Here is a 15,406-nt window from a genome sequence, read left to right as displayed (position 1 = left end):
CCCTGAATGAGCCGGCACTGTGATGAGTGAAAGGAGTTATCAGCAAGGCTGGCAGCAGTGGCGTTTCTGGCTTAGGTCCTTGGAGCATAGCTTACAGAATTCAGATCTATGCTTCCTCCTGATCTCAAAAGATCTGTCTTCTCTAAAGAAGCTTAAAGTTTCCTCTAACTGGTTACATAATTAAAATTCAGACCTCCCTTTGACATCAACATAACACCAAACCTCCATCCCAACAATGGAAATACACAAAGCTAAGCACATTATTAAAGCAACACCCCCACCCTGGGCAGTGAGATTGCAAGTCAAGCTCAGAAATTTGTAAAAGGAAGACAGAGGCCGTGAGTCTGTGTAACATCTTAGAAATGCTCATCTCCCCAAGCATTTTAGAAGACCACTTAAAAGACTGCAGAAGAAAACATAAAAATGCCTGAGTTGTTTTCTTTAATTTTGTTTCATTGGTTTTGAAACAGGGTCTTGCTATGTATTTCAAATTTGCTTTGAACTCATAATCCCTGTTTCAAGCTTAGCATGCTGGGGCTTCAGGTGTGCATCAGCGTGCCCACCAGCTTCAGAATTGTTTTTTATGCAAACTTAGAGCTAAAAGCATTAAAGATCAGTGCAGGGCAATCAATATGCTAACACTTAATCCTCTGATATTGCCAATAAGCAAAACAGAATGCTTTCTTACTCAAACATCAGAAGTAAAGTCATTTTTAAAAAAGCATGTTGGACTTTAAAATGTAAGGCATATAAAAGCACTTCCCTTTATCTGTGGGACATACAATACACTAGTAATTGTCTGAAACTACAGGTAATACTGAGACACAAGCTAATGCCTTTTCAGTTTTAACTAAGCACTTACATGCTGTGGTTATAACTTCCAGGTTTAAATCCAACTGTAAAATTAGCACAAGTTTCTTTTTCTTCCTCCACAATGTCACAGATAGTAAATTAATTCTGAGCAGATATCTTACCAGTCTCAATATATGATTTCCCCCCTTTCTTATTAAATCACCTTTTCACATAAAGGAAGCACTCTACAGCTTCTCTTTGACACACTGTATTGTCAACATCATTAGTCTTGGTTTTGGGATGTGATTCTGAACACAAGGATCACATGAACATAAGCATTATGATATTGCTACAGTAGATCTGGCAACAGAGATGCCAACTCAGTGAGTGATGGTATCGAATTCAGCATGGATCCAGCAGACAATGGGATGATTCACACAACAATCAGGACACAGCAGAATGGTGAGATGATTCATAATGCTACTCAGAACAGAATGCAGTTTTACACTGATGAGTTATTTCTGGAATTTTTCCACTTAGTATTTTGGACTTCAGTTGGCTACATAGAATGGAAACCATAGAGTGTGAGGGCTCTACCCATATTTTGTTACAATAATTAAATCAAAAGCTAGAAATTATTTCAATGCTCACCTACAAGTAAGGTTTTTTAAAAGTGATATATACATACAATGGATTATTATTTGGTCTCAGGAAGGAAGAAAATCCTGCCATATAGTAAAATGTGAATTAACCTGGAGGATGCTATGCTAGATGAAATGAGCCAGCAGTAGAACAAATATTGTACACTCGCATTAAGTGGTTAAAATAGTTAAACTTACAGAAATCAGAAAATAAAATGGCAGCTACTCGGGGCTGTGAGGGCAGCACTGAGGAGCTGCTGTCCAGTGAGTCCATTTGAGTCCCACAAGACATAAAGCTCTGCTGTACAACACACACACCACAAACACTGCATACCTAGAATTTCTTTAGAAGACAGAGATCAACTTAAGGAGTTGTTGTTTTTGCTTTTTTTCCACAATACAAAGGACTTATTTTAAGATCTTAATAAACATATCCTACTTTAAAACTATTTGGGTTTTTCTGTTTAAAGTAATATTATGCATTTAAATTAAATGGTAATTTTTTCCTCATTAAAGAGATCACTCACTATAAGTGCCTAAAATCCTATATCTAGCTAAATTGTAAAAGCTCCCCAAATGAAGCACATGTCAGATTCAAAAGAAAATAATTTGTCTTCAAAAACATATAAGTGTATTTCATTCAAATTGAATAACTTAGCTTTATTACTAAGAATGTCTCAACATAGAACTCAGTACACTTGCTGCTTTATTGTCAGTTTAAGTCTTATATAAGCATTTTTTTTCTTTTGCAAGTTACTGATATGACTTTGTTCAGTTATTTATTGTTTTCTGAGACTGTCTCAAGTAACCTAGGCTGGTTTTGAACTGTTGATACTCCTCCATTTACCTCCCCAGAACTGGGAATACAGGTATTAGAGACAGGCAACACAACACCTTGCTATTACCTACTTATTTTAAAGGGGTATAATTAACTCCAGAAATAGGCACAAATGAGTCTTGAAATTAAGACAATACCTAATAGGGTTCAAGGTGGACGCCTCTACTTTGGAACTGTTGCTTTTCATACTAGTTAAAGTCTTTTCATATAAGGAAAACTCAAAGACGATGAAAGCTATAAATTGTGGTAAAAACTCAGAATTCAGAATTGCCTCTATAAATAAAACTAACCATAGGCTGTCACTTGGGCGTTCTCATTTATATTTCTATGCCAGCTCACCTTTTTAGGATTAAACAAGGAATAATGCAAAATTTAAAAAAGGTGAATTACAGTAAATACTTCTCAGGAATAAAACATCAATAACACACATATAGCCCATCCCAGGTATTACCACTCTCAGACTAGATTTTGAAATTTATTTCTGCTTTGAATCTAAAACTGTCTCTTCTCATGGCTAGTAACACAAAAGCAGAAAAATGAGGCAATAATTCAGAACAACTAAAGTCTAATAAAGAAATTCTCTAAAATAAAATTAACAGTAACTCTGATTTGTTGACTTGGCTTATTTTCCCAGTTAACTCACTAGATTATCAGTAAAATAACTTTTACACAATTTCTTTATCTGGAAAACCAAGCTCAGTAATGCAGTCAAATTCCTCTGTCTCCAACGCTCCAGCCCTTTACTGTTCTCTGCCTCTGTGGTATCTTCTGCCTCCAAATGCCCGTTTGAGCACGTGGCATTCTCACTCAAATCTCTGTCCTCCAGGTGCTCCTCTAGTTAGTCTACATTTCCCACCACTCCTCCTCTCTTACCAATCCATACACAGAGATCCCGTTTACCCCGCTTCTACTGCAGGTATTCGTTCCATGGTATAACATCTTCATGCTTGGTCTCTAGATCCCAAAGACAAGTCCTGCTTCTCAAACACTGACACACATCAGTGCGAGCCTTCTTTGCCTTACGCGTTATACCTCGATGCCTTAAAACAAATTTCCAGTTCCAGTCATCTAAAAAGACTTCTGCACTAAAAGCCTGCTTCTCTGGGACTATGTTCTCACTTTCCAACATCAGGACTGTCTTTCTCCTTCTGCTGTATCTACTAAAACAAACAAACCCGTCAATCAGTCAACAAAACCCTAACTAGTTCAAAATTCTCTTTAGTATTTAAGTCAAAATGGTAACTGTCCATTCTCTGACCAGAAGGTGCATACAGAACTTCTATACATTTTTAGATACACTTATTATATTGATCTGAGTGGATCTGTACACATGGACAAATGTGTGTGTGTACACAAATAATGTTGAATTACACATTAAAACCTGAATTGTTTACTTTATATGAAAAATACTCTTTCCTAAAGCTTTTGATGAGGTTGAGGTTAGATGTGACAGCTAACCTTCAGTTATTTGACTAGACTTAGAAACACGTGTTCTAAGTGTTTCTTAGAACAGCCCCAGTGTGGAGGGGCTGGAGAGCTGGATCCGTGCTTAAGAGCACTGGTTGTTGTTCCAAAAGACCTGGGCTCAATTCCTAGCACTGATGTGGCAGCTCAATACTTTCTGTGGCTCTAGTACCAGGGATCTGACACCTTCACACAGATAAACACGCAGACAAAACACCAATGCACAAAAATAAAAGTAAATTTTAAAAACTTATGGAAATAATTAAGCATATTTCCAGAAAGGTTTAAGTGGTGAAAGACCCACCCTGAATATGCCAGTACTTCTCCACAGGCGTCTTAAATGGAAGAAAAGAGATAGAACAACCTGAGCATCAGCATCCATCTCTCTGCATTTCCTGACTGCAGATGCAATGTGACCAGTTACTGCAGGCTCCCGCTGCCAAGACTTCCATACCTCAAACTGTAAGCCAAACCAATCCTTCCTTAAGTTGCCCAGGTCAGGTGTTTTGTTAAAGCAACAAGAAAAGTAACCAGTACAATATTCTAGATCAAAATGTAGCACTTTGGCATTTGAGAAACAAAAGCAGGAAAACCAGCTCACCCACTCTACCCACCCCCACCTTTTTCCCTTTTCTCTGAAACAGGCCATAAACATAGGACTGCTTTTCTGTGCTTTCCCTGTAACAGATCTTAAGATACTCATGTGAGAAGTACCAAGAAAAGAGCAACCTTATTTGTAGTGAATATGTGTTATTGACATACGCACAGCTATGTCAAGGTATAGCCTCAGGTTCCGATGAATGGCAAAGCCTTCTTTGGGGGACCAAGTGTAAGTGTTGACAGTATACGCAGAGAATATATACCACTAGCCAGATATTTATGGTCTCAAGTCTGCTTCCCTACAGAGATCATGCCTACCAAAATTAGCTAAACATGTCTCCTTGGTCATGCTATATACCATAAATTCTGTTCAACTCTATAAAATAAACCCTGTGCTTCTCACCTGCTGAAGTTTTTTCAGCCAAGAGCCCAGACCACCCAATCTCAGCTTTTCTGTGTTTCTTTCTGACTGTGTCTGTCTTTTCTTCATTCCCTCACTACCCCAGTAAGATTCAAATCCCTGGAGCAATGGATAGATACTTATATCTGAAGATAAAGTCACAAAGAAGATTCTAAACAAAGAAACTTTTGCTAAACTTTCCAATTTAGTATTGTTAGGCCATACCATCCCCCTGTCTTAGCTCTCTACAATTCTGTTTTTAACCAAACCTAACACAGAAACATTCAGGTTTAATCAATTCTTAATGATTTCATTCTGAAGGCTTCCTTATCATAAAAACTAACAAGTTAAAAATTGTATGCTTTCTTCTTGCTAATCTGTCTTGTGCTGAAGTCTTCAGCCCTGAACTTGTCAATGAGTGAAGAAGAGATGCAGTTCCTTCTCTATAACTCTGATCCATTAAACCAACAAAAAGGTTCATGCTTGAATCCTAGATCCCTTTCTCTGGAATATTCCTTTGCCCTATGTTTATGCATTTAAAGCAGGGCAGTATATCAGAAACTCACATTGGGTTTTAATGAAAACAGACATGCCCTATTTACTGGAGAAATGACGTAACGTCTGGGATTTGCTTTAACATGCTGTAGCAGGGGTCGTAAGTCTGTACAGGTTCTTTATGCCATTCTACTTTTATATATGTCTGAAATTTACTATTTAAAAATATACATTTCGAACTTCAGCAAAGGAATGTTGGGAAGATGGATGAATTAAAATTGGCAAAACGTTGATAACTTTTAAACTGATGTCTAAAGAGACCCATTTTGGTCTCCTTCCTTTTGCAAAGCACTGAAAATATTCATAATAAAAAGTTAAGCTATGATTAATATTCATGTTTCTAAGCCTCACTTCTGGAGGAACTATGGAGTATCTGAATTCAGACAGCAAGAAGGGAAGAAAGGTAGGAAGGCAAGATGCTCTGTAAGTGATTCTGAATCACATCACTGTTGGAGCATCTCAGCTTTCCATTCCCTAGACAAATATTCGCTGAGATGCTACTACATATCAAATCCTATGCTATGCAATGAACAATTATTTTCAAGGGGGAAGCGTTTCAAATCACATTGCATGATGTTACAAATACCATGATGGGGTGCATTCAGGACACCATGAACATAGAAACTGGCAATCATAAAGGTTCTTATGAAGACTCCATTTTCTTCATCTTTAAATCCCAGATTCCTAATGTAAGATCTTGAACCCAGAGAAGTTCAGTAATATGTGCTTAAACCTCATCCTAGGACAGCTACTTAATTTCCCCTAAAATTCCACTGCCAAGGACTTACTATTTCTCTCACTTACTCATTTTAGAGGTAATGAATGCCATATTCTCTGAGAACTATGCCATGCACATGATAGTACAGCCCCCTAGGAACATGAGCCAAAATGAAGACAAACGTACAACTGGCTGTGCTATCCTGGCCCCATGACAAGTGATAAAGACCTGAGAAGTCAGTCAGCTTCCAGACAGAGGAGCCAGGCACACAGTTCACAAGTCCTCTCGCTGCTTAAAAGGAAATCAAAAAGTTACCCTAAAGTTCTGCCCTCCAGGACTTGCTTAGGAGAAACATGGTTTAAAGAAAACATACTTACTTTGTTCCTAGCATCTTAAATATCACCCTCGGGAAACACACACACACACACAAAAACAAACAAACAAACAAACAAAACAACTAGAGTTCAAATTTACAGTGCTACTGAAAGTAAATTCAAGCCATCCTTTATTGTCCCCTAATCAATTAGTTAAATATAGTTTAAGCAGAAACCAGAAAGAATCTCCAGATTTCATTTAGGTAGAAATTCTCCTCAAAATAAGTTTAAATACAGAATTTTATAAAATATCAGGAAACACGAGGATTAGAATGTTTCTTAACACAGAACAAATTCTCATGCTAAACTAGACTACATACCGCCAAAGACATGTAAAACTATCAAAATGGCTAACCTAAGCTATAAATAGTATTTTAGAAAGAGAACTAACAAGAAGTATCCTAAGTAGAACCGACTCAGCTGAAGAAACACTTTAAATTTTAATTTTACCTGATCAAGGTGGGGTGCTGTTGGCATGTGCTGAAGCTTTTTCTGTAAACTAAGAACAACCAATTACAGATTCAAAGATCAGCATATTTCCAATTTAATATTATCCACTACTCAGAGACACAAGGCCAATTAAGGAACAAACATTTCATAATTAAATCTATCACAAAGTTCCAATTTACCAACTCTTCGTATATTCTAAATTTATACATATATGTAATATTTGTATACAACAATTGAGAGATCTAAGATATATGTAGAGAAAAGTTGACAGATCTAAGATATAAAAAAGTTTTAAATGCACACCCAATCACATCTTAAGTATGATTCAATGAAGGGAAAAACTAATATTTTAGCAATATTCTGTTGCTAAATATGTCAGTAGATTTCTTTATAATTCTAGTAGGTTAATTCAGTAATTTCAACAGGGTTGGGAACACAGGCATGGTCATTCTGTAGTTCTCCAAAATATGTTGGTAGCTTTAAAAAGAAATGTAAACTTTCCTTTGTTAAGGGTTTCCATTGGATATACATATACATTATTAAAAGACAAAAAGAATCCAACTACAAATTTCCTATACAATCAGTTACCAGTTAAGAAAAAAATGAAGCCAGGCATAGTGATGTACACTGTTAATCTAGCACTCAGGAGCCAGAGTTGGAAGCCAGCCTGGTCTACACAGTGAGTTTCAGGACAGTCAAGAGTTACACAGTGAGACCCTGACTTTAAAAAAAAAAAAAAAAAAAAAGGCAGTCAGAATCTTAAGAATGCTCTGCTCTGTTATGGCAAGAGCCAGAAGATTGCAGAACAAATTACTACCATAACAACTGGAGCACACATTTAGGCGGTGATGGTGACAGGGCAGAGGAAGGGGAGGGACTTACAGTCTTGCAGATGTTCTGTCTTGAAGCACAGTGAGGGGTGAATTAGTAACAGCAAGTCTAGGCTGTAGGAACCATTGTCAAAGGAATGACTCACACTGAGGGGGTCTTAGTAGGGAAAGTTTCAAATTAAATCCTTCCCAGCTGGTTGCTTAGGGCTGAATTCTCCTACTGAAACAGTTCAGCACAAAGAAAGCCATGCAAAGGTCTCATCTACAATTGGAAAGGTCTCATCGACAATTGGAGGACAACAATACATACACACTCCTTTTGGTATTGCTAAAATATTATAACTGCTCTTAATCAAAAGTCGAATGAGATCAGAAAATTGTAGGAAAATCACCTTTCAGTATTGCCAGATAGTGAGTACACACAACTTCACATCCAAGCAAAAATCAAAAAGATTAACAAGGAACCTTTAGGGTTAGTTCCTAGTAAGTCTCAGAATTGTCTGCCTTAATAAAAAGAAAAGATATCATACTCTAGTATAGCAGACAAGCATATACTACTAAAACCCAAAATTCATTATCAGAATCTTTTGTGTGAAAAATAGAATCACACAGAAAAAAAAAACAGAATCTTTTGTGTCAATGCAATTCCTAATGATTTTCATATCCCATATGCACTCATCATTAAGTATAAAACTCTTGAGTACTCAAAATGTACAGCAGGAAAATGGGCCAGGAAAAATTCACCCTCGGGTGCTCTGATCATACCATCTACACAGGAATGTATATAAATGAACATACATTCTAAGTGATTCACATGCACCAAACACTCCTATCTACCTACGGACTAGACCAAGAAAGCGAACACAGATTGATTCACAGCAGTAGTCATTTTCATTTGTTCCTGAGTTACTAAAGTCCAACACCAGAAGCAGTGAGTGAAAACAGCTCTTTACTAAAGACTTAACTTCGAGAATGGCTAATTCTAGCCCTTGATTTAAGAGATGAAAAATCTACCTCTTTGGATTTTAATTTAAAACATGAGGAAATAGTTGTCTTGCAAATTCCACACTTCTAGGCACTAAAGTAGTTTCACTTTTAAAAATCACAGTAAATGGGAATTAAAATTCTCTGTAAGACAAAGAGGTGCATTAAGACACCATGTCATATCCTCATGGGTTACTTCAGAAGCTGTTTCAAAGGGTGCACAACACTAAAGACACAGTGGACGGGATGCCTATCTGGAGCTCACAGGTACCGAGCCACTCACTATGCCTACTCATAAGAATGACAGCCTTACTAATTAAAAGTACTCAGAGAACATCCATTTTCATGATATTGAGTAGACACAAAAAGATATATAAGCATTGCTTACAAGAGCTAAAATGTGGAAACAAATGTTTATTTTTGGATGAACAAATAAATGTGTGCTCTTTGTGTATATGCATGTCTGTGTATATGTAAGTGCACTTTAAAAAGAGTCCATGCAGGCTTCTGCCCTTGGGTCTCTCTAATGAACTCTGATTTCATTTTTTTGTCTTGAATCACCAAGGGGAATTTTATAGTTTTGTTTTAACCTTCCAATGGTGAAATTGAACCCACACAAAAGGGGTGGGGGAAGTCCTGTCCTGTCATTGAAGGACAAAATAGCATAACCCACAGAAGCAGGCACTTGAATAGATTGGTTTCCAGGAAGGAAAGATAAGGACCTGCCATTCAACGAGTTTTACAAGTTTGTGTTATATATCATCATGCCTAAAGTTAACAATCCCATATTATAATTAAAAAAAAGTGCTATGAAAGATCTTATGTTATATATCCTTAGTTCAATTAGAAAAGTAAATAAATGAGTTGAATGCATTGGCACATGCCTCCAATTCCAGTACTCCAAAGGCAGAAGCAGGCAGATCTATGCAAGTTCAGGCCAGTTGGTCTGGTCTATATAGCAAATTCCAGGCCAGCCAAAGCTATGTAGCAAAATCCCGTCTCAAAACAAAATAAAACAACAAGAACAAAACACTGATGTCTAAGAATAAACTTTTTCCATCTCTTATTATAAAGATCCCTCCAAAAGGAGATAGAAAACTGATCTATTACTAAAGGGAAAGAAGTAGTCTATGAGAGCACCCAGTTAGATTTTTCTCTGTATTTTACAATTTTTTTTAGAGTGTTATAATGGGCAGCACAGAAATACTAGTGACTTCCAGGCTACATTACCATTTACATTATAATTATATAGAGCCAGCGTCCATGATCATAATTAGAAATGGTCTTTTGAGCCAACTGTGTTGGTGCACGTCTGTATCTTAGAAGTTGGGAGGCTAAGGCAGAGGATCACAAGGTTAAAGGCTTAAGCTACAAAGTAAGACTTTCTTTTTATTCAGAAAGTAAAAAAGCAAACTTGTATGTCTAAGAAATGGCATCTAAATAATGGGAAACAATAAAAAAGTTTACATAAAAATAACCAAAATATTAAAAACATACCTTATTCCAGAGAGACTATCATAGGCATGAAGATCTAATATATTTGAGAGATGAACTCTAAAAGGAAGAAAATGCATTTAAATAGTAGAAAATTTTCTAAAATACATCCAATTGATCAAGAATAAAATTTCAAATTGGGCAACAGTATTTAGGAGTTAGATAAAAGGAACAGAAACTCAAGAACATCGTTGGCTACAATAGTGAGTTCAAGGCTTGGGCTATATGAGTCCCTGTCTCAAAAAGAAAACTCTCTAAGGACTTTTTATCAAAATATGCAAGCATAGAAACTAATCAGCCTTGGGGGTTGCAGAGAGCTAAATGGTTAAAGCATTTGCTGCTCTTACAGAGGACCTAGGTTTGTATCTCAGCACCTTCTTGGTGGCTCAGAACTGCCTGGAACTCCAGTTTCAGGAGTTCTAATGCCCTCTTCAGACTTCCATGGGTATTAGGCACAAACATGGTACACATATATACATGCAGGCAAAACGATCAAACACACAAAATAAAAATAAATCTTTTTAAAAACTACATATTATACTTAGGGAGATACACTAAATGACAGAAAAGAAAAAAAGAGATATGGTAAAAAGAAGTCTACCTAAAATTTCTAAAAGTAGCTGAATGGTAAAGATCAGACAAAACAAACAAACAAACAACAACAAAAAAAACGTGCTACTGCTCCAAAAAAAGTTTCCTTTTCACTTTTGATTGTCCTTCAGTTATAACTCTATATGCTTTAAAATACTTTCAGAATTAAAAAATATCTAAATAACCTTTTCTAAGCAGCTATTACCCCAAATGTGAAATAAAAGTAACAAAGGGACAATAGTTTACACACATTTCAAAAGCCTTTGGGATTTTCCTAATTCTTTTACAACTTCTCTATGTTAAATAGGTAATACAAAAATACTAGGGCTGGAGAGAGTTAATATAAAAATATGAGGCTCAGCAGTTAAGGACACTGGCCGCTCTTCTAGAGGACATAGGTTCAATTACCAGCACCCACATGGCAGCTCACAACTATCCGTACCGCCGTTCTAGAGCATCCAACACCCTTACCCAAATATACATGCAGACGAAGCATCGATGTACATAAAATACAAAGCAAAGAAGACCAGTCTACAGTCCACAACCCCAGAGAACCTAGACAACAAAGACCTTAGAGAGACATACATGGATCTTCAAAGGAAGGTGAAAAAGACAGGATCTTCTGAGTAAATTGGGAGCGTGGGGGTAAGAGGAGAGGGTAGAAGAGGAGAGGAGTGGAGAAAAATGTATAGCTCAAAAAAAATTAAAAAAAGAAAGAAAAAACACTAATGTATATAAAATAAAAAGTAAATTATAAAAAAAATACTAGAACTCTAAAGCTGAGCATGGTGGTACACACCTTTAATCCCAGCATTTGGGAGGCAAAAGCATGTGTATCTCTGTGACTTTGAGGCCAGCCTGGCCTACATAATGAATTTTAGGACAGCTACATTGTGAGACTGTCTGGTGGGGGTTGGGGATGTTAGAACTCTGGGACTGGAAGAGCAGCACTTTGACAATGCATGTGTAAGGCTCTGGAATCAATCTTAGGTATCAACAAAATAAAAATATATAAATAAAACCAAAAGGAGTCAAACCACCAGGATGTGAATTAATATTAGCTCCCTCTGGAGCCACATGTTTGATTTTACTTGTTCAGAATGAGGGCTCAAGTAGAATGAAGCTTTCTAGTTCACAATGCTGTCAGAACAAATGTTTTCTCTGAAAATTATTGATGACTGAACCTTATTATGAATGCAGCAATCCAAATCACTAAGAATCAACCACAATCCACATTTGGTTTGGTTTAAATATATAGAAGTAAATTTGCAAAAATGGATGACTGATTTTCCGTTTTAACATAAGTACACGGAAGAGCAGAGAACAGTGACTTTATAATTAAACTAAAATGAAGGGAATATTTAAAAGAACACAAAACTACAATCAAAAGTACAATTACATTTCAACACTAGACTCAAGCTGCTTGTCAGACATTTCTACATGGAAAACAAAGTTCATTAGACACATTCAAGATGTTTGATTAAGCATACAAATGTAAGATAAAATACTTCCTTTAGTGCAGAACTGGCCAGCTGTGCAAACAACCACACACTCAGGACAGTGCACGACAAGGTTATGAAAGCTTATCTTGGCATAGACAAAATTCCCATCTTATTAAACAATAAATACCACTACTCTATGTTAACATACTACATCAATACTTCAAATATGGGACATGCTGGATCTGAGCCAGGAAAATGATCAGACAAGGAAGCAAATATTCTGAGAATGAAGAAATTTTTGAGTATCAATTTACACTAAGGGATCAAAATCCTAGCATTAAATATACTTCCTTTTCCATTAACAGTTAAATATTTATAAAGACAGGTTAAAACCACCCAAGATTATCATCTCCACTTCAGCAAATAGTTTCAAGGAAAGTTTGTATGTGCCAATTCTGTGAATATGCAGTTCTATGTAAAAAAAAAAAAAAACCTTCGAAATGCACCACTGCCCCACTGTGACAGTGTCCTTGAAAACACTATCATTTAGAGAATTCTGCTTTATAGCAGATCCTTTAGATACTTACTTCTAAGAATGAAAGGACCAACAACAGAATAATAATAAAGTATCAGAGTCTCAGCAAATTCTCAATGGTCAGTATAAGGGGATAAGGCATAAGCTTCCACACTTAAGTTTTATGAACTTTTCCCCAAACTAGCACTGCTTTGGAAAAGAAAGTCTACTCATTTAAAACATGTCTAGAAAAATTTTCATGGTGCTAAATCTGTTCATTTAATTTCTTCCTTCAGAAATAAAAGCATCAGATATTTTCCCAGACATTCAAACAGTAAGATCAAAAGACCACCATCATTTTAAATTAAATAGAAAAATAAATCAAAGGGAAAAGATCTTCAAAAGTTCATTCGTCTATTGTCTTTCACAGCCTGAAGCTGTGGGAAAACTTTAGGGACACTGCCTAAAGGCCACCTTTCCAAATTCAGCGAGTCTCTCCACAAGGTTCAGCTTATTTCCAAAAGCTTGGAGCTAAACTCTAGCACTAAGTTTCCAAATGTTCTCATTACTTTTTCTAAGCCCACACCCATCCCACTCCACCCAAGTTTTTCTAATCTTTCTGTATGCCCTAAACTTCAGTGGCCAGACCATAGAGAGTCCACCCCTCAAGAGTCTCTTACTTTTAAATCTTTCAGGGCCTCCTTCTTGCCACCAGGAGAAAAATCCTATGTATCATGGCATTCATGGTCTTTGTGGAAGATTGACATACCTTTCCTCTTAGCTACATGCAGCCATGTGTCCTAGTCATGCTAAAATATCATCCCTGAAATTCTGTACACCTGGAAAAAAAATCACCTGTACTGCAGGTGATCTGGAAAAAAAATCCATTCATGGTTTAAGACTCTAATCAAATCATTTTCCTAAACAAGTTTTCCTGACTCTTCATCAAGAAAATTTGGTCATTTCTCTGCCTTCATATTCTTACAGAACTCTGTGCGGTCAATATTTCTATTGTGACATAGTAAGAAGATATCTAAGGTGTTGTTTTTTGCTTGTTCATTTCTTAGTTTTTCCCAAATGACTGATCCACCCAGTGTCTTAAAAGTACTTTTGTCTTCTCTGTGGCTTAGTTCTTGAACCTACCCTAATGTGCCTGGAATCAATGGAAAGCTGAAATGGTTAACTTATTATTGACCAACTGCATTTTGATGTTCCTCTGTCCAATTCACTTGAATCTCTAAAAAATTTTGAAAAGTACAGAAAGATAAGAATGCATGCCTTCTATCTGCTCCTACTTCAGAAGTCTACACAGTCATCAGAACTTGGACTTGCTGGCCAATCCGCTTAAACACTAATAAGAAAGCACCATACATGATTTTGACTTCATTCCACAAAGTCAAGGTGAGCCTTTGCTTATGCATGCTTATAGCACTTTCACTTCTGCCGGCTTTTGTCAACCTCAAAATACTAATGGGATTAAAATGCTAAAACAAAACAAAACAAAACAAAACCCCAAAAAAACCCACTCCAATTATTTTGTAAGAATTAAATCTCTAGCTTCTAAATTGGGAAACCCAAGTTTTGTTTGTCTCAAGAAATTTGAGGGAAATACTTAATGTAAGATTCATGACCCAATAATAAGACTCCTATTTACAGCTGATCGTCATGGAAAAGGTCTCTAACTCAACTCCAGTGTTCCCAGAAAGGACAAAGTCTCAGATCCACTGCCAATAAGCAGATCATGAAGAGTGAGAAGATAAAGATTTTCTTCACTTGCACCCTCATCCTTAAGTAATAAACACTGCATGACTAATATTTTTATAAGGAAGCAAATTCTAAAAATACACGATGAATGAAGCCATTACATAATAAGCTAATTGAGAGGGAACTTTATTTAGAATACAGATCATCTCGAAGTGGAAATAAAGAAAATACGAACTGAATACATGCTGTCACAACAGAAACACAGTTACTGATAAGTATGATTTTTAAAGCTAATTTAAGGGTTATAGAAACGTCTGTCATTTATAAAGGAAAGAAAATCAGGGAGAAAACAAATACAGATTATGAATGGAAGAAAACATATGAGGAATGGCTCTGAGTTTGTGTTAGATTATCATATTTCTATAGTAGAGTAGAAAAATCTGGGAGCACATTTGCTTGCACAGTGCCCGTAGAGGGATCACACCAAAAGCATCTGTGGCTCCTGCAGATGCATACCAAATTCATTCTCCAGCTGCTCACATGCTCAGAGCAGCTGCTGCTATTACTGCCTCACACTTTTGTCACTCTGTCAGCACCTCTAATCTGTGCTATTGCAGTAAGTCACTCAGCTAAAGCTTCTTCTGCATTTGACAATAGCAGACTCTCAGCTAGAGGCTGGGTGGCACTAGGCTGCCAGCTGTGAATCTCAGAGGGGTCTACTGTCTACTAAGCCATTCTTGTCCCCAAAATTAGCGTAACAAAATACCCTTACACTGAAGTTTTCTGAAACCATGACAGCAGGCAATGGAAAACAGTTCAATCTACAAAAGTACAGTTCACAGAGGTTTTTTTTTAAAGAATACAACTATTTCAGAAGATTATACACATCTTTATGAACAGAACTACAAGAAGAAGCTATAGAAGATGTAAATAAAGGGATGCATTAAGAACTTAAACATTACAAAAATCCATGTATTCTTATTGCAGTTTTTTTGCAACACTAAGGTTTTAAAGT

General features: G+C 36.5%; 1 protein-coding gene across 2 annotated transcripts in view; it reads right to left on the bottom strand.

Annotated features, from left to right (window-relative positions):
- Positions 1-15,406, bottom strand: part of LOC125403423 (zinc-regulated GTPase metalloprotein activator 1) — a 44,867-nt gene that overhangs the window by 3,655 nt on the left and 25,806 nt on the right. For both annotated transcript variants that reach the window (XM_048438735.3, XM_048438736.3), the window contains exons 10-11: positions 10,144-10,200; positions 6,833-6,881 (exon numbers count right to left, since the gene is read on the bottom strand). In XM_048438735.3, the coding sequence (XP_048294692.3) occupies positions 6,833-6,881; positions 10,144-10,200 (106 nt within the window). The remainder of the gene's footprint in view (positions 1-6,832; positions 6,882-10,143; positions 10,201-15,406) is intronic.

This window comes from Myodes glareolus, chromosome 7, assembly GCF_982192425.1.
Source record: "Myodes glareolus chromosome 7, mMyoGla1.1, whole genome shotgun sequence".
Classification (NCBI taxonomy): domain Eukaryota; kingdom Metazoa; phylum Chordata; class Mammalia; order Rodentia; family Cricetidae; genus Myodes; species Myodes glareolus.
Note: the sequence above shows the minus strand (reverse complement) of the source record. Positions and strands in the feature narration are given on the sequence as shown.